Raw genomic sequence first — 27,878 nt, 5'->3', positions numbered from 1 at the left:
AGAGATCTGACACTTTTATAGAATATTTAATTTATTATCTATTGAGATTTAATTATGTTTCCTTAGGACATTTAATTATAGATTTAGTTAGATCTTAATAGATAATCTTCAAGGAAGGTGTCAAATCTCTGAGGATCTGATTTTTAGAATTGGATATCATGAGATATAATTAGATATTACATGATTGAAACATATATGAAATTTTGTCCATTTTTCCCCGGGTAATATTAAGATTTTAGACTATTAATATCATTTCCACTTTATTAATTTAATTCATACTATTTCTATTTATTGCGTCCACTCGATTGAACTTCTGCAACAATTCTCTGCTCTCCTCTCCAGCGATTTCGTAAGATTCAAAAGGCAACCCCTGTAATCCGACCGATTTCAAAATGCGGCCCTGCAGCTCTCGAAACGTGCCAGACAGCAGACTATCGAATCTCGACGCTCCTCTGTCGAGCGATAAATCGAGACTCGCGCGACGCGATAGAGAAGGTCACGAGTGAAAAGATTCATACACGGTTGGTCCAGCCGCGTGCGAGGGAGTAATCAAGAGTTATTCAGGATCACAAGACGACCGGCGATATTAAAGAAAAGGAAAAAACGGATCGTCGGCGGGATACCACGCGAGAAGTAGACGCACCTTCCGTAACCGATCGGCGGATATAAATTGAGGCAGCAACGTCGTGCATACGGTATGTCCGTTCTCCGTTGTTTTCCCTCGTGACCTCCTCCCGTGGGTTTTTCGCGTGCGTTGACGCTAGCCAGAGAGGCGAGTTGATCGTGTAATCGATCGCAAGATAATTGATAAGAGGTTGAGATTAAGTTGCAATTAAGGGAGCGATACTTCTTGGTTATTGCTTTTCCGAGTAATTCCAATCGCCGCGATGTAATTGACTGATAAAGACATAATTTTATCTGTTTACATGTCTCTGATTTAATCTCGCATTCGCTTTACATCGAAAATTTTCCGCGATTATTAACCGAAAACCGAATATTTATTAGGTTTCTTAACATTCGTAGCTGAGAGAGTCCCCGATGGCTCTAAAATAAAATTAGCTCTTCCTTCTGCGAGGTAACTCAGAATTACGCTCCGTTGCGAAAAGGAAAAGATTTCGTTCGCAATTCACGCATTACGAACTTAGAAACATTAGCGTCTGCTTTTTTGCAGATTAATTCACAGCCGTTATGAAACGAGCGTAAGAAGACGAAATAATGAGGACGAAATCTTTCAAGGCATTATCGCGAATGTCTTTTATTCGCAGAGGAAAATCGCTGTGCGGGTATATCACGGTAGCAACACGTCACCCCAATCGGTTTCTTCATTGTGTTTGCGGAAACTCGCTTGAATATTAACCAATCGGGCGAGGGATCCGGGGATAATCCTGTGTTTCCATTTCCTGCGTTGAATCCCGATCGGCTGGTTACCACTACCTAGCTGCCTGCAAACGAATTAATCCCTTCGCGATTAACGGAATGCATACGTTCTTTCGTAATTACGTAGTAAAACGTCTTCTTTTTTTCCCCCCCGTTGAACACTCTTTTCGCTGAATTAACAGCGTGCGAGTAAAGGAATCGTTTTACACCGAGATATACATTCTTTTTTATCTGAAACGGAAATTTCCTTACAATCGAGGCACTAATAAAAAAGAAGCTGATCTCTCGAAACGTGGAGATATGTGCACAACCTAATCGATTCGTTTCAACTGACTATCACTGCGGCGGATTTTACTAGCGAGGTATATTTCGCTTCTTGTATGCTTTTCGTCGAGAGAAGAAAAAAACCTTTCCTTATCTCACCGGTCTCTCCTCTTGCACCATACATCTGACTTTGGGATGTTTTCTCTTATCTTATCGGATTATAAACGGGAGTATTGTTAACTCGCAGGGAAACACCACATGCGTCCGCGGGAGTGTGCTCGGGTTTCACTCTCTGTTGATAGTAAAGCTATCAGATTTTAAAAGAGGGAAATGCTTAAAAATAAACGCAATCTTCCTTTCAGAAATTTCGCTTTAACACCGCGTAATGCACATCCACTTCCGTGCTTAAGTATAATTATTTTTTGTCCCTCGTAAATTCCTCGTAATTTTTTATCACATCGACCGTAAATTACGATGCACGAGAAAATTATACATGAATTGGTAATCATCATTCTTTATTGTGATTGCTGTTTATTATCGTTGCTATTATTTATCTTCTGTAGACTCCCGACTCTTTTCTTTCGCGTAAATCGAAATCCTTCGAACCACAAGAGATAAAAGCAAGCGCAGTAAGCATTCTCGAGGAAAGTTCTTTTGAAGGAAATTAGCGAAATCATAACGTAAAATAAGATTTCACAAGAGGCGCCCGAAAGAAATTTTGAGATAAAATAACGCGGTGTGCAGGCAATTGCGCGGAAATTTTACCGACAAAGAGAGAAAGATGGGAGAAATTTCGAAAATGCCTGTAAGAGACGGAACAATAAAAGGCGTTAGCGCCACACTTGGATAAACTCCCTAATTTTTCCAAGATAAAAACCATCTACGAAGTTACTCGCCGCGAGACGCTCCGTCAGGTAATCCAGGAAACAAGAATTCGACGTTCGCGCGGATGATCCTGCTCGCACTCGGCCACGAATGTGTCCGAGGATCTTGCCAAATAACTAAGTTCTTTATTATCCTCTGGGAGAGGATAACAAAGATGTGAAAGACACCTAAGGCAACGCAATCCTCCAGCTCGTGCCATTTTTCCCCTCTTACTCTTCTTCTTTCGCTTTCCTCCAAGTTTTATGTTTCTCTTTGTGCGGCCAATACAATTCCCAGATCTCTTCCTTACGGAGAGTATTAGTGCGTAGGATGTGTGTAGCTTAGCGGTAGCAGTAGTCATCCGGAAAGCGAGAGTTCCCGGTCCAATTCCCGGTCCAGCCGCGGTAATAGAAATTAAGCTCCCCTTACCGAAATAATAAAAGACCTACATATAAGAAGAGCGTTCGTCAGACGTTGTGAAACTGATCTTTCTAATCGAGTTTTGGCTATTCATTCGATTCGCAATTTGTGTCTCGCAAAGGAGATCAATTGCAACCTTAGGGAGAATCTAATCTTTGGGATCTTCTCGTAACACGATACTTCTTTGTCGAGAAATTGAGAGAAATAATCTTAATTTTTTTAATTAGAAATATACAATTCTTGAATTGTTGTCGTTGCACGAAGAATTGCGGAAAGAATTATATAAAATGTCAAATCTCGTTCCTCAGCCGATCTCAGATCGGCTCTAACGAAATTCTTGACTCAGGATATAGTTGCCACTGTTTAACGTTATAGTTACCGCCGTTGAGAAAACTTTCGCCGATCTATGGAAAAATCTCGCTTCGAAAGAGGCCAGTTTGCAATAGGAAATATCGCACTGTGCTCGTGCTTACTGTCGTACACTTGGTACGCGTAATTGAAATTCACAAAAAATGCAGTTCCGCAACTATTGCAGTGACGATATGCACGTTTCTCCGATAAGAGCGCGCCGCCGTTCGCGTCTCCTTCGCGAAAGACTGCCGCGAACCAGACACGTTTCGCTGGTCGATTTTTATCGGCTCTCCGCACTTCGCAAACTGGATCGACTATGTTAATCGACCGTCCTATACGTGATGTAACATAGTACACTTTCTCCGCAGCCCGGTGCTGTGGTTTCGGCGACGCCCATCTAATGTAGTTTACACGTTCAATAATCGCGCTACAATTACCTGCAACCAACTGTCGCAGTGATGTAAAACCGAGCACTATCCGCGAAGAGAAAAATATAAATAATAACTTACGCGTGTTGAAAAATAATCTTTCCGGTATAACGAAGAACGTGGCCGCATACAGTGATAAAATTATATTGAATGCGTTGCGTTTATTTTATATCTACAATACACAAGGCGTGTATCACTCAACAAACAGTGTAATTCTTTTTCGATAATTAATTTTATGTATCATACATCTTTTGGATTGAAGTACAAGAACGCGGTATGTAACGCAACGTTTTATTCTTAACGATTCAGTCTTTATTCTCAAGCCTTTGTCGAGAAATGTATGTTTGAAGTATGTTTTATTCTATCAGTTAATTAACACAGTAAATTATCTGCTTTTCTAGCTACGTAGAACGTTGAACTAACAAGAATAATTATCGCGCGTTAAACTCGTGCGAAAAAAATGCAAGTCCAGTCAGCGCATAATATGTCTGTTTCAGCACATTTTAACAGCCGATAGATCTAACGTGTACATTAATAAATCTCGAGTTGATTTGTCGAATTAATACAATTTCGGTTTATCTGGCGATTAAAAATTACATAATTATAGGACAGTGTATATTGTATCGTTTATTAAATTAATTTTAATCTTTCGATTTTTAATCAAATTAAAGTTTTATAAAAATATTTCGTTGATTAATAAGCCACTGATTTCTTTATGAGCTTAGAATCAATTGTTACTTGGTAAAGAAAAATTTTCGAAAAGCACAGAACCATTTTCAATTTGCAATTTTTAACATTGAATACACATTTCTATAATCTTGACAAATTCTAAATCTGTTAAGGGAATTGAATCAAGCTCGCGATTAGACCAACTGAATTATAATTTGTTTGTATCTCTGAAGTTTAATCTCTGAAAAGCCTTTCATCTCCAATTGCAAATAAACTTGAAAATCACGGGACGTCGTTAGGAAAAAGTGTGCTGCACACTGGCCGGCGGATTCGTAGACGCAAGACACTCTATACTTTGCAATCGCAGCGAAAATAGTTTCTACGACGAGTACACGGGCGAAAAAAGGAAGCGATATCGCGAGTCAAAAGAAATGCTCCTCGCAGCGAAATTGAACGTTACGTGCGCCTGCATTCTTCTTGTTGCACGCTCGTGATATTTATGGAGTGGGATAAATACCCTGCGTACCGCAGAAAGGAAACTAGTCGCTCGATGAGCGATTGTCATGTAGCTTTCTTATGTCACTTGTAATTGTCGAGATAAAGAATAAGATAAGAATTAATACGCGCCCACACGGAGTTTGCGATCTAGCGACCTAGCGTCATCGTCGCACAAACAAAAACAGATTTTTGGATGTGTGTTACCTGTAACGATCGTGTGTTTGCAAACCTCTGAGGCAGTACAAACAGTAAACTGAAAAAGTTCAACTGTAATTTTAGAACACGCCGTGGAAGTTTGCTTGCTTTATTAGCGAGACCGTTTCCCGAACGTGGAAATGATCGAACTCAAATCTCTTTCGTGAATCCAGCGTGCGGCGTAACCCGACGTAATTGTAATTCGTTTTTGTCGAGGCAACTGCTGATATTGTAATTATTGGTGTTCAAAAGGACCGAACGGGACGCATTGAAAGTCCGACGATAATCGAGTCTGACGTGAAATAATCTTATATCCATATATCCAATACCTTTACATCATTTATTAATTATTAAATTAGTGCATTACTGACGTTACACGCGTAACTTTATCAACAGTAGCTAGTGTATTATTCAAATACGTGCGCCTATTAACGATATTGATTTCACGAGTAAATATTTTAACGGGATTGCATATTAATCGGTGTCATCGCGTGCATGCGCGACTTAATCGTATTACCGTAGATTAACATCAAATAAGATTAATTAATTTCTTCTGCCGGTTAATCATATTACACTCGATTTGCATATTTTCTTAGCACACTGAAAAACAACTTTCCGCCACCGTAGCTAATCATGATTTGCTAAAAATATAAATTTCTAAACCACAGCAAACGGTTTGCTGTCGCACCTAATACAATAGACGCAGTAGCAAAGTATTAGCCGTCACAACTAGATATTAGTTGTCCATATTTTACAACTGAAATTTAGTTGCCACATGCAATTTTTAGCTACGGTAGCTACAAATTTTTTCATGCTGAAAAAACAATTTCGCTGTCGCAGCTAATCGCCGTTTGCTAAAAATATTTTACTGCATTAACTATAAATTTTTAAACGACAGCAAACGGTTTGCTGTCGCACAATAGACGTAATTAGCTACCATAACTAAATATTAGCTGTCCATATTTTACAACTGAAATTTACCACATGCAGTTTTTAGCTACGGCAGTTACATTTGTTTTTCGTGCACCTCGTTCATGGGATCAGTGTAAATTTTTTTCGCCCAGAGATTTTTTAAATTACTTTAAAGTCGATCTTGCCTTGATGAAAATTTCTCAAGAGATAGCTGAAATCCATCCTTTCTCACAACTTTACAATTCGCTGTTTTAAATACGCTTGTTATAGACGCAACTAGTTTCGCAATCAAAATTTTATTTAGTCGAAATTAATTGTGGAATAAAGCAAATATAAATTTCGCAGAGAGAAATTCTTGTTATCTATTTGTAACCTAAAGATTAGGATATAATTTTCTACTCGAATTACAGCTATCTCGACGTTTTCTTAGATGGCGATTTAACTCGAAACGCAAGTTTAAAGATAAACATAACTGTAATTGCTTTCTCTTCTTGTTTCCAATTTATTTTTCAATTATTTTGAGCACTGTTCTATCCGCATTCTGCTTCGAAATAACCTTTATCGTACAAAAAACGTATCCATGTAAAGCTACTTATATCCTTACATTATTTAATCTGTTCTATGTCTTTTTAATCTGCTCAAACTTTACATGTTTGAATCCTTACGATTCTGCTCTTTTTCCCACGTTGTCTCTTACCGAATTTTCATCTTTAAAGCCTTGCGTCCCCTAGTAGCACAGTGCATTGGATAAACATTGGCCCAATATTTGGTTGTATTGGGCCAATGTTTAACCAATGTTTCGCCAATGCACTGTGCTACTAGGGTCCACGATCCAAGAACTGTGCCCAAGTTCTAGTCCCGGAAAATCTTTTACGGAAAAACTGCAAGTTGATTGGCTATAGTAACAACGAATGTCCCAAGGACTTTCTGCGAGTCACGAATCGCGCATAGTGTGACGCCAGCTTAAGACAGACGGTCTCTAGACGTCGCAGATCGGTCATTAACATCGAGACGAATGTCGCTTCCGTTCTCGTACGGTTCCCTTCGAGGAACCGATCGATCACGCCGCGTCTCCCCGGCGCTAATCGGCGCCAATGATCGCCGGGCCGAACAGAATCCTCTGTTCGCGGGACGGTAATCCGATCCCGATGCTCGCGTTCCTTGGCGCGGCGCGGCGCGGCGCGGCCGAATCGGCGAGCGTGCCGGGACATGTGACCCCGCGGGATCCAGCGAGCACGCGCACTGGCGACGCGCGGCGCACTCCCGCCGCGCCGCTCTGGCACGTGGCCCGTGCCGCCCGCGATCGCTCAGTATCATTCGCGCGACCGATAAGTGACTCAAGCGACTCGCTCACGCGTGCTTCCGTGGAACGCGCAGAGACAAGGCGAAGGCCGAAAGGGACGAAGGAAAGTTGCCGGGACGAACGACAGGTCGGTGAGTCCTCGAGGGATCCTCGAACGATCCTCCGAGTTGTTTAAACTTACGCGAGGGAGGGAGAAAGAGGGAAAGAGAGAGCGTGGGCGTTCAATTTGTCGCTACATACACGGAAGCTGTTCTATGCGCATTTCGCTCGCGCGACCACGTGCACCCGGAATGCGCGAGACGCGGCTCCGCGGCTAACGGGATATTCCGCGAGAAACGCGGCTCGTCGAGGAACAGCGACGGCCGATTACGCGTGGAGAGAGAGAGAGAGAAAAAGAGACGGAGAGGTTCCTTCGCGCGGAGGAGTGGCACGCGCTATCGGAGATAAATCGAACCTCGACCGATTCCCCTCCGGTCTCCTCTTTACGGCTTCGAACGTAAGAGAACAAACGAGGCTGATCGCTAATCGCGGTGATCGAGACGATTCGGCGGGCCGCGTCGTCGACTCTCGAGAGATAAACGGCGCTCTGTGCCCTTGCTCCGAAAAATCGGTACGCAAAATCGGTTCGGCGAACGAGCCCGTCCAATCGCGTCGTGCCGCCGCTCGTTCGCCGATCCGGCGGTTTCCCGATCGAGGAGAGAAGGTATCGGACTTCCCTCGCGACATTGTTACGTGGCCGTTGAAGGAAAGTTCGCGATCGTTAATCGGCAACATATGGTCCGCGACGTCCGAACGGCGGACTTGCCGCGCGATCTCCGGGTAAACAGTGCCGCGCACAGCGGCGCTTTATTTTTTCTGATCTCGCCCGCGTGAAAAATGCATCTCGCGCGATTAGATATCCCAGGTTAGATCATAGATCGGTCGTCCTGTCGACCGGGAGGGGAAAAAGAAATCGCGCAGAAGCAGCGTCGACGCGCAAAACAAGTGTCCGCGTCGAGTTTCAGCCGTTGGATCAATTGTGCGCGCGATTATCGGCTCCCCCGGTGAATTTTCGCGCTAAACGCCGCGGCAGGTAACCGTCGTGTGTCTTATTTACATCGGTTTAACCTCTGCCTTTTTTTGCCACGGGACCAGCAGCGATGGAACCGTGCGTCTAGGCAGAATAAACATAACAACGTTCGACCTCGGCTTGTTTTCCCGACCTTCGCGTTGCTTCGGCGACTTTGTAAGCTGGCATATCGGAGCGAAGGTCTCTTTTACGGGCGGATTTTATTATTTTGTTAAATCGAAATTCAAGACTCGCGTCAGATTCAACGGCGAATAGAAGCGCGTGACCTGCTCGCGCCTCTAAATTTGTGAAAATGTCGAGTTATCGACGCCGGCTCGGTTTAACGGAGATGGATCGAAGCCTCCGCAGCTTGCCGATATTTTCAAGATTTGTGTAGCCAGAGACGAGCCAATCTCTCAGTGAGAACAGCGACGTCGAATCGACGTCGATACCCAGCGAGCACGGAACGTGGCAGCAACATTACGGCAATGTTGTAACACTGCAGAGCAACGTTACAGCAATGCCGCGACATTGCCGCAACGTCGTTACAATGTTCGTTCGAAACCGAAAATAGTTAAAAGTTCCGGAAAACTTAATCTTTTGTATTAAAATAAATTCGTGTCAAATAAAGCCAACTGCACGCGATACTATTTTTCTCTACTGGATTACTCACGAGAGCCAATCAGGATTTAGCTTTAAGTCACTTGATCGAAAACTCTGCATCCTGATTGGCTCTCGCAAGCAATCCAGTAGGAAAAACAGTATCGTGTGCCGTTGGCTTAAGTTGGCGGTTCTCTCCAGTAAGAATGATAAGAGTACTAGGAACTTGATACAAAAAATTAAGTTCCGAGGCTTAATTATTTTCCGAAAACAGAGACGTCGACTCGACGTTACAGGGCTACGAGGTTTTCCATATCCTTCGTTCCTTCTCCCGCGTCCACGACGCATCACAAACCCAATCGTGCGTGCGAAAAGAGAGAGCCCGGCTAAAGCCCGTATCGGACTACGGATTGCGATTGGGATTAGATTGAAATTTGACCAATCAGAGTAAAAGTTACTGAACTAGAGATTAGTAAACTTTACTGTGATTGGTTAAATTTCAATCTAATCCCAATCCCAATCCGTAGTCTGATACGGGCTTAACGCGATCGAAATTCACTGTTTAACTATTTCAACGTGACTAAAACGTGGGAGCGCGTGAACGGGTGCCTCGGTGCCGGTGATTAAGACGTTTGATACGCGGCGCGTTTCCACCGCATTCTTGTTATCAGTTCCCCGAGAGCTGCGAGTGAGCGGTGCCTCGGCGGCGGGATCTGCACAGAGATGCTAACTTTTGGGCCCAGCTCCATCAAAGTGTTACGCTCGGTGCTCACGCACGCACGCGCGCGCGCAACCACGTCCGTGTGCCGCGCAAAACGCTCTGTACAGCGCGCGGTTGCGCTTGTGTGTGTGTGTGTGTGCGTGCTCGGCCCCAAAGTTTGCATCTCTGGATCTGCGTGCGCGCGCACTATCTTTTGTCAGCATCGCGATAGGAGAGGACCGTCCACGTGGCCGTGGTCGCCGATCGTCGATTGTCACTCGCGTCGCGAAGAGCCCACGCGTCACGTCTCGTCTCTCTACGCCCGTTGTGCTCTCGCGTTTCCGCGCGTCGTTGCACGATTCGCGCCCGCCACGTTGCGAGTCGGCGTCCGCGGTCCTTGTAATCGCGGCGCACACCGCCTTTCGCGTGTCGTGTTCCGCATCGTTGGCGCACGTTATCCACGTATCGCGGCGTCGGGATCGTCGGGACCGTCGGAACCTGTGAACGAGGGAGAAGCGCGGCCGAACGTTACGCAGATCTGGGTAGAAAAATATCTCTCGTTCCCTTTTTCCGCGTCCGTGAGGCATCGCAAACCCGATCGTGTGTGCAGAGAGAGTGAAAGAGTGAGTGAGTGAGTGAGTGAGAAAGAGAGAGAGGGAGGGAAGGAGAGAGAGAGAGAGAATTTCGGAACTCTCGCCATTAGATCTACTCTCGCTATTACACGCACTTCTTTCCTCCCTTCGTAATCTGTGCTTGTTTCACTGTAATCGCGAAAGCGTATTTTGAAAAAAACTACCGAGTCGCTTTTCAAATGACGATTTTTTTTTATTCGATCGGAAAATAATCCTCCACCGAGGGTTCCATTGGATTCAAAATCGACTCGGAATTAGCTGCGGAACAAGGTTTTAACGATATCCGTCCGCGATGCGAAATCCGCTTACAACTTAGAAAGCTGCCGATTTCCTCTGGATTTGTATCGAGGAAAGAATCGATCCAACCGATCGGGGGGGGGGGGGAGGGGAGCTCGTGAACGAGGAGCGTCGACAACACGTTTCGACACGTGCGCTGCATTTCATTATTTCATCATCGTCCATCATGTTAATCGCGCTGGGCGGAAATGTGTTTGTAATCTTTGCGGACAATTAAAATTATTAATTTTGTGACAAAACTGCGTGTATCGACGATTTCTGGAAGCTTCTACGCGGCGATGTTTGGGGATGAAAATGGGGAGGGGAGGGGGCGTTCGATTAAACTTTATTCATTATTAGAAATGTCAATATATATGCGCTTTTTTTATAAATATTTAACTATAGCTATCTCGTCACCGACGAGTGAAATAAAACTCGACGTAAAAGTTGGGAGATTGTTTCGTAATTGCTTTTTTCTGTTTAATTAATCGAGGACTCGTCTCAAGAATTTCACCTAAAAGTTCGTGTAAATAATAAAAGAGATTAATTTGAATTTATTTGCGTAAAAACGGACGTTTGGCGGAGCGTGAGGCAAAGTGTTCTCGTACGCTCTCGGGTAATTCCAATTTCGGGATTTAACGGGTGGTCTCGCAAATCACCTAACGGCCGGAACACGTGGTAAATTTGCGGAAACTACGCGACGTGTCCCGATGGTCGCGAGCCAAGACGGGCGAGAAGGAAATATTTGTAATTGTGACGCTGCCCGGCGCGTATTCGCGAACGTCTCGATATTATCTCTCGTCAATTAGGCAGTGTTTATATTTTCGCGGAATGTGCTGCGAGCGGCTCAAGGCCGACGGTGACAAAGACCTGTTATCTATCGATCATACGCTCGTCGGCGACCTTGCTGGAAGTTTCCTTTAAAAATTTTAATTCGCGCAGTACAGCGCGAATTTTCCCGATCGTGAAATTTATCGAAACGGCCTTCTTGTGTAACACGGCGCTGGTTCTCTGGTCGAGTCCAAGGCGAGGGTAAACCGCTGACCAAAATCGTGTACACCGATGCCTACGAATGCCCAGTGGGCATTACTTAATTTTATTTTATTTTATTTACCCTGGCCGAGGTGATAATTTTTCGCAATAAATGTAGAATGAAATATTTAGACACTAACACACTCACGACTCTTGGTACGTTATTCCTTCAAATTTTTGTCTATCACGTTTGAACCATACGAATGTTATTAATTTGCCAATTTTATTTTTAACTTATTAAACAAGCGCCAAACCGGCGTAGGACAAGATAGAAAACGGTATATGAATTAACATTTTAGATTACAACTATTGGGCTATCAACGTCTTGCTCGAACCTAAAGGCGCTCTCGCTTGTTTGATTTATTTATCTTGTTTTATCTTATTTTATCTTTGTAATGCCCAAACTAATGTTCAAAAAAAGCCTAGTGATGCCGCAAATCTGTACAATGCTCTCAGCGGTTTACTCCTCGGGGCCAGGGCTAACCAATAGTCGTGAAATATCTTCTCTAGCTCTTGCCTTACACTGCTTTTTAGCTGTTTGATTTCAAGACACTATTAGTCGCCTCGAAACGCCTGCGTCCACGATGCTAGAACTTGGTCCAAGTTCTAGTTCCGAGGTAGCCAATCAACTTGCAGCTTTTATGGAATAGCCGCAAGTTGATTGGCTACACCTTAATCTTATTGTTAGTTTAATTCACGTTTGTCTCTTTCTAAAGTAACAGTTGGAAAGAGACAAAGAACGAATTAAACTGTTCTTAAAGTTAAGCGACGTTGGTGAAACCGGGCCTCAAGGCCTGTGTCCGCGATGCTAGAACTTGGTCCAAGTTCTAGTTCCGAGAAATGTGCAGCCAATCAGCTTGCAGCTTTTATGGAATAGCCGCAGGTTGATTGGCCACACATCTCTTGAAACTAGAACTTGGACCAAGTTCTAGCATCGCGGACGCGGGCGTCGTGGAAAACTAGCCGGATGATCTATTCGTAAGCGGGTCAACACGCCGTTACCGAAACGGCGAATCACTGAAAATTTCTATTCTAACGTAAAATTAATATTGCGTAAAATAATCGTAACGCCATACGGCAAGTAGAATGCGCGGTAACAATATTTTCACACCTAACAACTGCTTCCAGCGAAAGCCGGTAGCTCCTCTAATCTCTTCTGAATAAAAAAAATATCTCTTTATCAGACATCCGATAATCTGAAACGAACATTATCTTTTCGTATCTGCGTAAAAGATCATTTTTGCTCCCGCGCGCTTATCTACGATTTTCCCCGGGTTAATCGACATCGCGAGAGCCTCCCGGAGCCCTCCCTGTCCCCGGGGCTCTCGGGAGACGTAAAGACGACGCTGGGGCAAGGGGCGATCAGGGAGGAATACGCGGACGTTTGCTCTTTTTCAGGAAAACGACTCCGTGAACGATGGTATCCTCGACAGTGGCGGAAGCGAGCCCGGTGAAACAATCGTGCGGCGCGATGGGCATCGCGCCGGGAGATTATTGCCTGGTCGGCTGGGACATGGACACCACCGGCAAGAAGGTCATCGACGAGATCTGCCAAATAGCCGGGTACACCCCTAACGCCACTTACTCGCAATACGTGATGCCGTACAAGGATCTCAATCCGACCGCCATAAAGCGCCACAGTATGAAGGTCGTGACCAATGGCAAATTCCGCGTGCTCAGGAACAGCAAGACCAACGAGGTACGAGGCAAGGTCGCGATACCAAATACCGTTGCCCCGCGATTTCGTTTCCCGTACCCGAGGGACGGAGAATTCCCCTTTTAATGTTTCAGAAAGACGCACGTTTTCTCACATCTCGAGTTGTATCTAAGCAAGGCTGGGAAAGTTACTTCATTAAAGTATCTAGTTGCAGTTTTTTCGCTAAAAATGCAACTGGTTACAAGCTACCCATTCTGAAAAGTAACGCGTTACAGTTACTCAAAATTTAACGGATCGTTACTTTGCAGTTACTCTCTTGCAATGAAAATAAAAATATGAAATTTGCATTTGAATTGTAAAGCATAGATAAAGGCGTTTGTGCGCAGATGCGAGGCCTAATGCGGTCTGTGGAGGTTTAGAAAAATATGTAAAGTAAATTAATGTAACTATTAAATTAGCTACTGGTTTTCGAAAAAAATGTAACTAAGTTAAGTTACAGTTACAGACGGAGAGAAAATAACGAAGTTAAGTTAGAGTTACCAAAAAAGTAACTGTAACGAGTTACTTCCCAACCCTGTAAGTTGTCACAATTTTTTTTTAATTGTTACCTCGAGCGTTTTATAATAAAACGCAGATGTGAGAGAAATCGTTTCTAATCTTTTGCGCGCGTAAAAGAAACATACATATATTGAATATTTATAAAATATTAACGTGATGTATGAAACATTTCTTCTCGCAGGTAATCAAATCCAAGAGCGAAGTATCGGCACTTACGGAGTTTCTGAGCTGGTTAGAGACCGTGAAGGAAAACGCCGCGGACGGTGTAATTTTGGTCTATCACGAGCCGCGCAAAGTCATTCCCGCGATGCTGCTCGAGTCGCTGAAGAAGTACGATCTGGTCGATCGATTCAAGCAGACGGTCAAGGGATTCGCGAACGGATTCAACATCGCCGAGGATAAATGCGCCAACTCGGCGCACATCTATTCCCTTCGTACTTTATCGCGCACTCTGTTAAAGAAGGTGAGAAAAATGTGTACATACCGATTGCAAACTTGACGGGATTTAACAAAACGGACTGAACCGTTCGAAATGTCTTTTTTTCTATTCTAAAACGGAGAACTCAATCCTGAATAAATATTCATTGTTTGAGAGAAATTTGTCTATCAAAGTTTCATTTGCTAAATATTTGCGAAAATCGATAGCTCCTGATTTATGTAATGCTATAGATGTGTTTCGCGAAAGGATATAATAGCGATACATAAATTTCACGCACGATGACAAAATATTTTTGAATATACCTGAAGGAGGCGAATCTGGGCAATGCGCAACACAGAGCGTCGCTGGCGTTGCAAATAGCACAATACTTGTGCTCGATCGACGGCGACAAGACGGAAGATGCGAGCGAGAACGAAGAGAGCGATGAAAAACGTATGAAAAGAGCGGTCGAGGTTATTCGAGAATTCGCGCAACCTGTTGACGTCGAGGAGCAGGAACACAACGGTATGTGTATTATTGAACGTGCGTCGACTCGCGTAATTTCATATTCGTCGTTTTTACATTTCCCTGTCGAAGTAATCTTAGTGGTTTTGCCATTAGGCCGTTCGACAAGCAACTTGGCGTTCTTTAAAAGGATTTGAAAGGACGAAATTTATATTCATTAATTTAATGTTTACGCAAAATGTACTCGCCGCTTTGATACCTTTTTGAAGTCAGTTTTACATTCCATTTCGACAAACATGTTAAAATGTTACAACAATTGTTTGGTGTCACAGGATGGGCCAAAAGGTTGTAGAATTACTATAAAAGTAACAAATTTATTTTATCTGTTACTGTTATAATAAATCTACAACCTTTTGGCTCGTCTAATATATTGGCCGTGACACCAAACGACTGTTATTACTAAAAAACGAATTTGATTGTTTGACTTCTTTTTAATTAGAATGTCACGTTTAATATAAATAAAATTGTCGGGCGCAGCAATGCATAATTACTAGTAAAGTATATATTGTACTACAGACTTTTCGACGAAGCTCTGATTATATAATTCTGCCTCGGAAAAATTCATCAGATAAATTTAGGACGATACTTTACGTCGTCATTATTATTACGTTTAGTTGCATCCCGTGTTGTTTTACTCCCACAAGTTTTGTAAATAGTTTAAACTCGGCCAAATTTGTCGTAACTTGAGAGCCAAGTTGGCGAGAGGCGCGAGCGAGCACCGGGATGAAAAGCCATTGCGACGTGTAACTTTTGTTGCAGAGCTGAAGATGATATTCGAGCGGCAGAACAACTTGCGGCCCATATTCAGCGCACTGTTCCGTATGAACCGCCGTGAACGTCAACACGCCAGTCCCCTACGGCGACTGTTGGCTGAAGCCGGGATCGTGTACGCGGAGCTACAGGTGAGTGTGTTTACACATGCTTAATTAGGCTATTGATAATCAGGCCCGTTTATGCCGCGAGACGTTTCCGCCTTTTTTTTCCTGATTCCGGTTTAAAACGTTAAACTTGTCATCGAGGTGTCACCCGGGAACGAGGTGTCGCTCAGTTTAGGGGCTTCGAATTGATAGATCGCTGAATCGAGAGAAACACTTCAATTCGCGTCACGCTCGGCAGACCGCAAATTTTTTTGCGGCCGGATAATCACGTTAAAAGACTGCGCACGCGTTTGTTCTTGAAAAACGAGCCATGATGATCCTCTGCAGATAGCAGGAAGAAAGCAGTAAATTTCCGGGGAAAAAAACATTAGAGTTTCAGACATAGTTTGCATAAAACTCTATTATACTTTCTTATATAATTTTCTACAAAGCACAAATAAATATGTATTTGCTGATTGACTCTGGAGGAATATTTCAAACTAGTTTCAATCTACGAAATGAGTTTTAGCTTGGCAACACCCGACGATTTACGGTCAAACGAGCCGGTTTTTTTTTAATCCGCGGAAACGCGCACGTTTCAGGACGCGTGGACCAACGCGAAGAAGGACGGGCTGGAGCATCTGATGAAGGAGAAACTGCCGACGGTCGAGGAGAAAAAGATGGAGGACCTGATGGTCATCCTCGAGCGCCACTTCGACCCGGAGAAGAAGCCGAAGAGCAAGGTGCCGGAGAAGAAGGGCCTTAAGATAAAGAACGAGAAGAAGATAAGCGACGACAAGGAGAACAACAACAAGAGCGACTCGGGCCACGACAGCCCCGACAGCCCCGACACCACGACGTCCGGGTCGCCGGTCAAAATGAACGGCGACGACATCGACATCGAGATCAAGTCGGAGGCGGCGTGCGCTTTGACGCCGGAGGAGTGCGCCGAACGCGTTTAACGATGCTGACGAACTTCTTCCCTCCGACCTCTTTTTTTTTCTTTTTTTTCCCCCTACGCGCCGCAGGGCGGGAGCACTCTTCGCGGCCGTCCGCGAACTCCTCCCCGTCGCCTCGTTGCCAACCGGGCGTACGTGGGGTCCTTTTCCCTCCTGTTTTTTTTTCTTTTTGTTGCCATAACGGTCGCGGATAATGAGAAATAAAATTGACGACGTGTAACGCGGGTGACGAACGTAGATTTAGCGTGTCAAATACAGTTCGCGTTTAGCCGGACTCTACAGTAAAAGCGTGCTGTATGTTGGAGTTACCACGCTACATTTACGCTCCACGACCGGACAGAGCCGCGAAGGGATCCCCGGTTTCTCCTATTTTTTTTTCTTTTTGCGGTAATTCTAAGATAGACGTATTTAGGATATAGGTTTACGATTCGTCCGACGGGCGATGTTGTGCGTGATAAAAGACGAGTGTTATTTGTTACAGTATTGCACATCTTTCTTTCCTTCCTCTTCCCTCCCCTCCCCCTCCCCCCCAACCTTTCGTTTCCCTTCACTCTTGGGTATTTTTTTTTAATTCTTGTTCGCACTGGTACGCCGGCACGATTAAAAAAAAAAAAGAAAGAGAGATTTCCCCGCCGTGTTCGAATTTAACCGAAATGTACAAATAACACGTTAAGCGACGTTTAAGTTTGTTACGCGCGCAGAGATATTTAATATCGTTTAATAATTTTATACTCGTTTGTTTTCTCTCCTTTCTACCCCCTCGCCCTTTGTTCCCTTCTCTTCTTTTTATTTATCCCGAGGATTCGTACGCTCGCCACTCTCCGGCGAGAGCGTCCGTTTAATAGACTGCTGTAAGTGTGAAAGGCATAGGAAATATCGCGGACCCGCGCGCTACCGCGCGCGCAGTTCACGATGTGTACAGTCGTGTGCACGATATTTTCTACTTTTTACCGTTTAAGTCGCGCGTGAGACGCAGTGTGTATGTGTGTGGTAGTATTAGAGAGATATATTTTTGTATCGATGATATAATTTCGTTTCTGCTGTGAGATCTCATTGTATGAACATTGATTAATAAAGAGTTTAGTTGTAGCCGTTTTATACGCGTTTATAAACGCGCGAGAACCCGGTTTCTCGCGTCCGCCGTTCGCGCGCGATATAAATACAGTACTTTTGCTAAATTAAACCACGATATCTGTACCTCGCGCCTCAGCTCCGGCGGCGAGCCCGTTCGGTTTTGAGTTTTATTTATTTTGCGTGAACGAAAAATCGTACGGATTCCGCCCTTTTGCGACGCATTCTGTCTAGATTCGGTGAAAAATCGAACAGCTGGGGCGCTTGGCATTAAATATAGAACGCGCGGACACGCCCGGGCGTAAATAAATGAGGCGTTTTCATAATTTCTTTGAATCAGACCGTAACGCGTGCGCATTTGCAACAATCAATGGTAATTATCATTAAAAATCGAGACGCTCGCGTGCTATGAAATCCCGGCCGCGGGTAGAAGCGGGCTCGAGATTCGAGTCTGGAGGAGTCGGCCCGGCGGAAGATTACACCTTGCGCCGGCACCTGCATAATGCCGGGACGTGATTTATTTCCGCGGCGCTTATTAATTGCGACGAGCGCGGCGCGTTCACGGCGCGTGAACCGCGCGAAGGGGCGTTCGGTAAATAACGCGCCGGGCTTAAACGCTCGGTTCGGTAAAGTTCTTAATAAGCAAAAAAGTCGCCGGGGTTTAACGGGACTTGGCCGCGGAGGGAGGAAGGGCGTGAGGAGGGGATGAAAAGCGGCGGCGATCGCGAGCGCGGTTTTTCCGCGAGTCACCCGCGAGTTCCGCGGCTCGCGCGCGGGTCGGTCCTGGGAGAGAAAGCGGAAATGAATTAAATATGCGTGCGGACCGTTGCGCGCATCCGGTGCCGCGCGGATCTCCATTGCCGTATGCCAAAACGCCCCGAGGCGTGAACGGGCGAGGCTCCCGCGAGGAGGGAATTCCAGAAACGCTCTTTTTCTCCCCCCCGGTAAACGCCGGCGCGATTCCTCTTCCGCGGTCCTCCTTCTGGGGGCACGCGGCGGGATCAGATCCGATCGCGGCGCGCTCGGCTAGAAAATTGGGTTTTTCCAACGCGCGCCGATTAGACGGGGTACCGTCCTGTGACTTCGCGCGCGGCTTTTTCTCTCCCCCTCTTGCCCCCCCCCCTCTCCCCGATATCGTGGCATACGTGTAACTGCGAGCTTGGGGGAAGAAAAAAATCCCACGTGTACCGGAAGACCAGGCTTTCATTCCGGTGTTCGAGCATCAATCGAAGTACACGTCGATACCTTCGGCCGCGTACAAACAGAGTTTACGTGACGACGTGATGGTCGAATAATAATTTGCGCGACGCGGAAAATCGCGGTTGTTCTTTCGTTGTTAAAGCTGTACGAAAACTTGATTTTAGAGCACATTGTAGATTAAGAGGATCCTTTAGCGATACAGTCAAGTACCCCAGAGAACAAGCATGTCTAAAAGACGTCTTTTAGACATGCATGTTCTCTGGGATAGTTTTTGCGCTTGTAATTCTTTTTATTAGCTTTTATGCACAAAATCATACCAGGATAAGTTGCGAACCGTATAGCAGAACATTTTCATACTTGAAACACTCAGTTCAGAAGTCAAATAAAAAAGATATTGGTATTTGAAATTTTCACTTCGTAGCTCTAACTAAATTTGAAATTGGCTTTATAACATTGCAAAATTCTTCCAGGTAACCTCAATCATTTATAAAGAAATTCTCTTCGTCTTTTTTAAATATAAAGTTGACTGTCCCTGGTTTTGCCTTTATGCGTACTTTAATCGTGTGGGAGAATTTTGCAATTTTACAAAGCCAATTTAGTTAAAACTACGAATTGAAACTTTCAAATACCGATATCTTTTTTATTAGACTTCTGAACTGGGTGTTTTAAGTACGAAAATGTTCTACTACGCAATCTCCGCAACTTATCTAGATATTATTTTGTGCACAAAAGCTAATGAAAAGAATCACATGCGCAAAAACTATATTTGACCGTGCCGGTAGAAGAAAGATGGCTAAGGGATCCTCTCGAGCCTCGGCATTTCCACAACATCGTAGGGCACAGAATCGATGCCCAGGCTATTTCTTTCATGCCAAAGTCTTTTTAGACAATTTGTGATGACGACGAATAGAGAAACGACGATATTGCTGACGATTGTCACGCTGTTTCAGAGTAGCGATGTACCTTCACGAGCGAGACGCGCACTCCGAGATATGGTCCGGCGATGCTGCTGCCAGCGGGACACCATCCTGCGGACGGAAGCGCCCTCGAGAAGGAGCTCTGTCACATCCGGAAATCAGCGGTAACCCGGCGGAGCGTGAAATGTCGACTTTTATCATCGCCCTTCGATGGCTGAGCGAACCCGTTCAGTAATGATATAATAGTAGTAGCCGGGACACACTTCCAGGGACTAGGGACGAAGCGCAACACATGGAATTCACGGAGAATCCCGTAACGTAGCAGTTCCATAAATCATACGTTTGCATTTAAGACACGGTGGTACTACGAGCTACGAATAAAATTGTCTTCGACTCTGTCTTTATACAATAGTAACGACGACGTTATTATGCGCTGCGTATAACAGGAAATAATAGCAGCGAATAGTTAAAGCGAGCATTATTACAAATTACAACAAATTATCATTATTAACTATATAAATTATTATTATTAATTCTATAATTCACATTTGCAATCGTTTTAACTCAAGTTTCACTTTATTAGTAATATAATTACTAGCATTATTATATTAAATTATTATTATTAATTCATTATTTGGTTATTATTAATATATTAATTGGAATAGGATGAAGAAGAGTGTGGAAAAGAGTTAAAAAATTTTACGGTGGATAATGAGAACGCATTAAAATTTTGCTGTACGGTAAAGAGGCAAAGGGAACCGATGGCGGGGACGAATAAGTGTAATGGTTTCCGTTGAAATGAAACAAATTACAAAGACACGAAAATGTATATAGCAGTTTTTGTACACTTCTGGAATCCATCTGTTAATTTTGCCCTCGGCCGACGGCCATTTCTGTACCTGACGTACTCTTTTAATTCGATAGATGCTTTTTGGGGGGGATTTTCAATGTAAACCGTGTTCCTGGAGAACTCTCTTCAAATACAATTAAAAAACTTGGCAAATAAGACTCCCAGTTTCCGTGCAGCTTGCAAAATTTGCCTTTGTGTCTCTTACACCAGATCTGATCGACGAGTACCGGAACGCCGGGGATGAAAATAAATGACACATCTCCGAAGTCGAGGGGCGCACCGCGCGCGTAAAGCGGATGTGAATTTCGGACGATTAATCTCGGACGTGATTACGATCGCATAATTTCGCTATTGCTCCGCTCGGAGCGGATTATCGACATAGACGTTAACGTTAATTGGAGGGTTTTAGGATTAACGCATTTGATATTAATAATTGAATCTACGGAGGATTTCCGCGGGAGCATCGCGGAATTAGCGAAAACCTGCACATTAACATGTGTTACACGCAAGAGCGAATCATTATTAACGGCAGCGGTGTCCGTATGCGGCGCATGTTATCTCAATTAACGATGATGCGAGTAACGAAACTACTCGTACGCGATGATGCGCGGCGCGAAAAGAAATTGAGAAAACGAGCGCGCGAGAGATTCCAACCCCCCCCCCCCCCGTCCCCCGGGCCCGTCGGTGCGCGCGTAATATAACCGATAGGTAATTAGCATACTACTGTGTTTTTCTTACGCTCATTTACTCAGAGTCATTATTGCGCAATGCTTACGGCCCGCCTTCCCTCGTAATTTTGCACGCACTCGTGTGCAATTGTGCAGTCTAGGATGCAAATTTCCTTTAGAGAAAATTATATCGCGCGCCCGCAATTACACACGTGCACTGGGTGTCTTCGACGAACGCTAATCGGCAGTTTGTAGCGAGCCCTCTTATTTAACGTTAGAAATAAACGAACCGCCAAAGCCACGGCATTTCCCCGTTATTACATTAATTTAACAATTGAGAAAACGCTGGTTGCTGGGCTGAGAAAAAAGCGGCGAGCAGAAACGCCGCTTTAAGAAGAATGTCTCCATTTTCTCATACAAAGCAATTCAAATCGCTGCATTAACAACTAGGGATTGTTTGAGCTTCCAAGTATTATTCGCCGATTAAATAAATATTTCGAATCCCAGTTTCTTTCGATAGAATCTTACGCTCCCTCTTTTCCACAACTTTCAATTTTCATGTATAAAAATTGTAAAAATTATCGATTACATTAATTTAATGATTGAGAAAATGTTGGTTGCTGGGCTGAGAAAAAAAGTGGCGAGCAGAAACGCCGCCTTTAAGAAGAATGTCTCCATTTTCTCATACAAAGCAATTCAAATCGCTGCATTAACAACTAGGGATTGTTTGAGCTTCCAAGTATTATTCGCCGATTAAATAAATATTTCGAATCCCAGTTTCTTTCGAGATAGAATCTTACGCTCCCTCTTTTCCACAACTTTCAATTTTCATGTATAAAAATTGTAAAAATTATCGATTACATTAATTTAATGATTGAAAATGTTGGTTGCTGGGCTGAGAAAAAAAGTGGCGAGCAGAAACGCCGCTTTAAGAAGAATGTCTCCATTTTCTCATACAAAGCAATTCAAATCGCTGCATTAACAACTAGGGATTGTTTGAGCTTCCAAGTATTATTCGCCGATTAAATAAATATTGCGAATCCCAGTTTCTTTCGAGATAGAATTTTACGCTCCCTCTTTTCCGCGACTTTTAATTTTTATTCATAAAAATTGTAAAAGTTGTCGATCCGTGCGAAGCTGTCATCAGTTTGAACTTTACTCCTCCGCTCGCGACCTACGAAAATAATAGAGAACGCAGCGTGAACGTAGGTAGCTTGTAAATAAAATATCCGGATACGCCGACGCGTTTGTCGATACCCCTCGATACGTCCCTACGGACTTAATCCGCTCGCGTGCGGACGCGATTATCGGGCGATCGCCCTTCATCCTGTCTAATTTCTTTTCGCGAACGGCCGAGCGTGGCGAGCAAAATAGCTGCGGCTCTCGTATCGCGATCGCCGCTGCTGTAACAGGCGGCGCGAAGGAAATTGCCGCGTCCGAGGGCTGCCTTAATTGATAATAATGCGCGCGCAGCGCCGAAGCTATCGGGATAATTAATGATACGCTGGCTAACCGCCGCCACGTCACGCGGCCGTACCCCGCTTTCGTTGCTTCGCTCCGACAGCCTAATGAAGGGGAAGAGAGATGAGACGAGACAATATCGCGACTCGCGCCGCGGCGTCTCCCGCAGATAGACCGTATCTCTTTGTCGTGCGGATGGGCTGGAATAAAAAACATTTGCCGCATGCTTCGTTTTATCTTTCATCATTTCAATTTGGACCAGTTTGGACTATAAGTACGTATCGATTTATTACGTGTCGAGTTATCTCGCTCGCGACTACCAAAGCGATATCCGATAGTACGTTCCACTATTTTTATGCAAATACGAGTGAGATAAAGAGCGACCGCAAGATGTCCCCCAATTTTTCACATTCGAATCTGTCGTGTTTGTGAGACAATGGGCCTCGGAGATCCCGTGGCCAGCATGGCGCCGTTGAAAGTCAATTCTGTAACCAAATTGAGTGAGGCTTATCGCCAGTGGTAATTAAACAAAGGGAAACATTGTTTTTAAAGTCGATCAGACTGGCAAAAAAAATGATCTTTATTTAAGTCACAACGTTTCGACCTCTTTATCGAGTCCTTTTCAAGTACAATCTGGAAACAAATTTCCAAATTTTTTTATCGGATCCTTGTCAAGTACAATCTGGAAACGAATTTCCAAATTTTTGATCGGGTCCTTGTCAAGTACAATCTGGAAACAAATTTCCAAATTTTTGATCGGGTCCTTTTCAAGTACAATCTGGAAACGAATTTCAAAACTACTTTTAAAATTTTTCCTTTGCTCAATTCTGAGACACAAGAATTGCTGTTTTCTCGCGAATGAGGAGGTACGCATTGACATTTTCGTGATCAGTTAAGCGAGATTCGATAAACGTGACCACAAATTCGAGAAAAAATTTGGGAACCTGGCTTAAAGGCACTTCCGGTCACTCTTCAGTGAAAAATAAACAGTGAATTTACTGATTACGTGATATTTGATTTATAGTTTTAATAAAAAATATTACTTTTCAGTTGTTTGTTGAAAAGCCAGAATAAACTAGGTTAAATTTTCAAAATTTACGCCCGGGAATATTTCAGAACGTGGAGCACCTGTGTACACATATGTACGATGTTACATGCAAGACTAAGTTAGCTCGGGTGGTCGTTTTAAATCCGACCGTTGATTGCAAGTTTTTTTTCTTAATTCTGCGAGCTAGTTAATTGTTGAAATAATAGCAAACACAAATATTGAACGTCATATTAATTTTGCAAATTATTATTAATCCAAGTAATTATTATTTATTGAAATGAGAATATCTCTCTAAATTTCAAATAAACCGGCGCCATCGCGTTGTCCAATTAGCCGAAGTTCTTCCTAATGTCCTACATAAGTTTTGAATTGCGATAACTGAGCGCTATAATCTCAAACCTTAGATTGCGCTTACAATTGTATAATGGAGGCTTAATGCGCGGCCTTCAAGATATTTTGTTAAATTGCCCGGTCCCGGGCTCATTTGAAAATAAAATAGCTCACTTATTTTAACGATCGAAAAGAAGTACGGCAATGATATTTCATGAGCGTGAAAATTGAATTGAACTCACCGCGGAATTATCGCGGTTCTGCGAAAAATAGGTAGGCTAAAGGAGCTTTCCTTTTGAGATACAAACTTGAAATGGTGAAAATCCTTTTTGTCGAAACTTTATCATTTATACCTGTTATTCGTCCGTTATTTTTCGGCGGCTACGAAGGAAGGAAATGAATTGTTTACGTACGCGAGTAAACGCGTACTGCGCAAAATGCGGAAAGTGGAGTGATCAATAAACGTATTTATTTACGCTGCAAATTGTGGTATCGAAAACGGTTGTTGTTCGTATGTACGGTCGCAACCGCTGCACGCTTTTACACTGATTAATCTAATAGTTGATAGGCACGTACGAGACTCGACGTCAACTTTGACGGCGATGCCGCAGCGATATGAGTAAATCAAACGCTTTGTTGGCCGTGCTGTGCAAATGTTATTTGCTCAGATAAATAATTAATTAATTAAGAAAATATTACAGCGGGGCGAGTACTTGGTTACCGATAAGGAGAGGGGCTATTTCAGTCAGTTGAAGATCGAATGAAAAATTGTCGAAACATCTGAAAATCGTGGAAGGCCCACGGGGATGCTGTAGTGATTTTGCACTTTTGGCACATTTTGCTCCTAGAATTGTCAATTCGTGAAAACATTTGTGTAATACACAATTGTGTAATACACAAATTATGTGGCTTTTGTGTGCGCACCGACAGTGTTCCATCTAATCGGACTAAATCAGAGAACAGCATGGTATCACTGAAATTAATTAAGTAGAGGCCTAACAAAAAATCTATTCACTCGAATAAGGTAACTCTCATTTTGACTAGCGTAGTTGGGAAAGAACTACCTTAAAATTTATCCTGAAAATCACGCGGGGATTCCAAGGGCTTGTTGGGGAATCGGGGGACGGAAATCGAAATAGGGAAAAACATCGAGTCGGCCGTGATGGTAAAAATTTTATTACCGCATATAATGAATTTATGGAGCACCGATATAATTGGAGCTTCGCTCAAAAAGCCCCTTCCCCGCTCTTTTTAATAAAATTAAAGGACCATTTCGAATCGAGAAACGAAATACAATTTTAATATGGTAAACAATAATTGCGCGGCCGTTTTCAGATTCGAGGTAGGCTTTTAATCTTGTTACAGCGGATGCGTGATATAGTTGCAACGTGACGTAATAGAATTACCTAATTAGTAACGCGCGTGTCAAATTTATATACTAAAATATCGGGGGAACTTTATTATCTCGAAACTTCATTTAAGTTAACGGGGACCCGGCGTTGTTTGCGTTTCGCGGTTTCGGTCGTTAGGAAGCATCTCGCGCTGCTCGGGATCCATCACGGTCAACGCGCGGCTGCTCGCTCTTGTCGAATTCGCGGCGGGGCGAATGAATCTCACCGTGACTCCGTGAGGAGAGCCGCGAGAGGAAAAAGCGCGCGGAGACGCGGCGCGCGAGGTCAGCGAGCGAGGCGAGTTTTTGCGACGTTCCCTCGCGTTCTTTTCCGCGAGCGGAATTCGCTCGCCTCGGCCGCGCGTCGGACTTCCGATCGGCGCGCGGAGCCTTTCGCTCGCGCTCACGTGCAAGTTCACGATTAACGACGTAATTGTTAGCGCCTCGCCGGCTGTTACGTCGGCGCTGATGTAACAGCGCGTGCAGCACGCCTTCCTAACGTCACGGACCATAACGAACGCCGGCGAGTGTCGCGGACGACAATGAACCAGGCGGATGAAGACGTGGAGAACAATTGGACGACAATTGGACCGGCGAGGACGAAAGGGGGACACGGGACATTTTGCCCGAAATCGAGTTTACAGTTTTTTTTTTAAAGAAAAAAATGGCTTCAAGGAGTTTCCCCTTCGGAGCAAAGTGGCATAAACGATACTGAAAAAAATCATATCGCTTATAAAAAAGGTTTTTATGTTTCTCAAAAATGTAAGATGATTTTGTGTCCTTCCTGTTCTAACCGATTCAGTTGCATGGATCGACTTTCTTCGCGTTGTCGTTGTACAAAAATTAATTTAACGTCTCACTGCACGTGACGAGTTTCGTTGATCGAGCTGTGGTTAATTAGATTTATTTGTTCTAGTCTTTTACACAATAAATTGTTGAGTGTAAATTCGCGAGAGAAAAGTTTCTGTTCCAGAGAGTCAAACAATTATAGTTGCATTACGATTTAGCTATATTTAGTTATAGATAATAATGTATGAAATTACGCATATTAAAATATAACGCATAATATTTTAATAATATGTATATTAAATAATTCATTAATATATTTAACAGTTGTGTTCGGTCCATCCAAAGCCGCCAGGCACGGATTAAATACATAATAATAATTTAACAGTAATTTAATAATAAACATCTGATCATTTAATTATTTAATAACGCACGTTGAAATTACGTCGCTAAGAATGCGAGTTACATAAGCACAAGGTGCGCCTTTCCGAAAAACCGGATAATTACACGGGGATTCCAATTATTAGCCTGCGACGAGGATAAACGATTTATTTCGGCGATAGTAAATTAATACTGCCGTGCGCTCTCAAAAGTTAAACGACGGGGCAGCTGCATGCGAAAAATAACGGAAGGCAATTCCTTCGGCTCTTCCCGCGTGGACTGCTGCTATTACTAGGCGCGTTTCGAGAATGCGTGACACCGCACCGTGCTCTATCAGTCACTCAGTCAATGACAAGTACAGTAAAGTCCGCGTGCGAATGTTCGGCGCCGGGACCGTCATTCTCACTTTTTACCGGGAGCGTGTGACGTCGATAAGCACTTAATCCACCATTCCATGTAGCGATATATCACATCCCGGGAAGAGCGCGTCCTGTCACAACGCAACGAGTCGATTTTCGCAAAATGTGGCCGCAATTATAAAGACGAGTTAACAGATAAAATTGCGCGCTATCGCACGGCGCTGAATTTCAGGAGGGGAAGCCTGTGATCTCGATCTTTATTCGCTCCCTTCGTAAAGTTTTCGACTTCCCTCCCTACTTTTCCAGATAAGATACGCCTGGTCCTCGGACATTTATCTCAAATAATCTACATCTCATTACTACCCGGGTTCACAAGTCAATGAAGAATCTGGTGAATATCATATTGAAATCAAGTTGAGATCAAGCGCAAACCAATAATCAAGTTGATATTTAGAAGATCTCATGATATCTGGAAAAAATTCTGTAGATGTCCACGATCTAGTCATATTTCAATTGATATTTAGTTAAAGTCGAAAAATAGACGCGAAGACAACATCTTTGCACTGTTGTTGCGACAAATATTACCTACATGCCTCAGTGGTCGAATTGGTGAGACGCCCGCCTAGAGTGTAGGGGAGGTCCAGGTTCAAACCCGGGCTGAGGTAATATTTTTCGCAATAAATTTTCTCTATTATTAAAAATTCCAGGTACACCCACAGAAAAATTTTCCGAATCCAATACTGTTACACTTGAATGTATCATAAAATAGGATCGATATAGCGCCAATCATGTTTATTATAGAGAAAGGAATATTCTAATCTTAAATGAAAAATTCTAAAATCTAGAATAAAACGACAGCATGTATCGTCTTTTG

The 27,878-nt window shown here is 43.7% G+C and overlaps 2 protein-coding genes across 3 annotated transcripts in view; both read left to right on the top strand.

Moving 5' to 3' along the window:
* The first annotated feature begins 540 nt into the window (after positions 1-540).
* Positions 541-17,637, top strand: LOC105569008 (maternal protein exuperantia). 2 transcript variants are annotated; one of them, XM_012025127.1, is made up of 6 exons: positions 541-695; positions 12,968-13,268; positions 13,966-14,247; positions 14,532-14,727; positions 15,487-15,629; positions 16,187-17,637. In XM_012025127.1, the coding sequence occupies exons 2-6, from the start codon at positions 12,987-12,989 to the stop codon at positions 16,544-16,546; spliced, it is 1,263 nt and encodes a 420-aa protein (XP_011880517.1). In that variant the 5' UTR covers positions 541-695; positions 12,968-12,986; the 3' UTR covers positions 16,547-17,637. The 2 variants fall into 2 exon arrangements, with proteins under 2 accessions (XP_011880517.1, XP_011880516.1); XM_012025126.1 differs by lacking the exon at positions 541-695 and adding an exon at positions 9,923-10,171.
* Positions 17,638-19,596: 1,959 nt separating this feature from the next.
* The window catches only part of LOC105569007, a 28,724-nt gene continuing 20,442 nt past the window's right edge, over positions 19,597-27,878 (top strand). Inside the window, exon 1 of the mRNA XM_012025125.1 lies at positions 19,597-20,044. Coding sequence (XP_011880515.1) covers positions 20,024-20,044 — 21 coding nt within the window. The 5' untranslated portion in view covers positions 19,597-20,023. The remainder of the gene's footprint in view (positions 20,045-27,878) is intronic.

Source organism: Vollenhovia emeryi, unplaced genomic scaffold (assembly GCF_000949405.1).
Source record: "Vollenhovia emeryi isolate VEMERY1.0 unplaced genomic scaffold, V.emery_V1.0 DF939126.1, whole genome shotgun sequence".
NCBI lineage: Eukaryota > Metazoa > Arthropoda > Insecta > Hymenoptera > Formicidae > Vollenhovia > Vollenhovia emeryi.
Note: the sequence above shows the minus strand (reverse complement) of the source record. Positions and strands in the feature narration are given on the sequence as shown.

Excerpts from the sequence above, each read along its gene's own strand:
- LOC105569008 (XM_012025127.1), top strand. The coding sequence starts at position 12,987 with ATGGTATCCTCGACAGTGGCGGAAGCGAGCCCGGTGAAACAATCGTGC. Across the intron at positions 14,728-15,486 it reads CGAGGAGCAGGAACACAACG|AGCTGAAGATGATATTCGAG; the intron begins GTATGTGTATTA and ends CTTTTGTTGCAG. Across the intron at positions 15,630-16,186 it reads TCGTGTACGCGGAGCTACAG|GACGCGTGGACCAACGCGAA; the intron begins GTGAGTGTGTTT and ends CGCACGTTTCAG.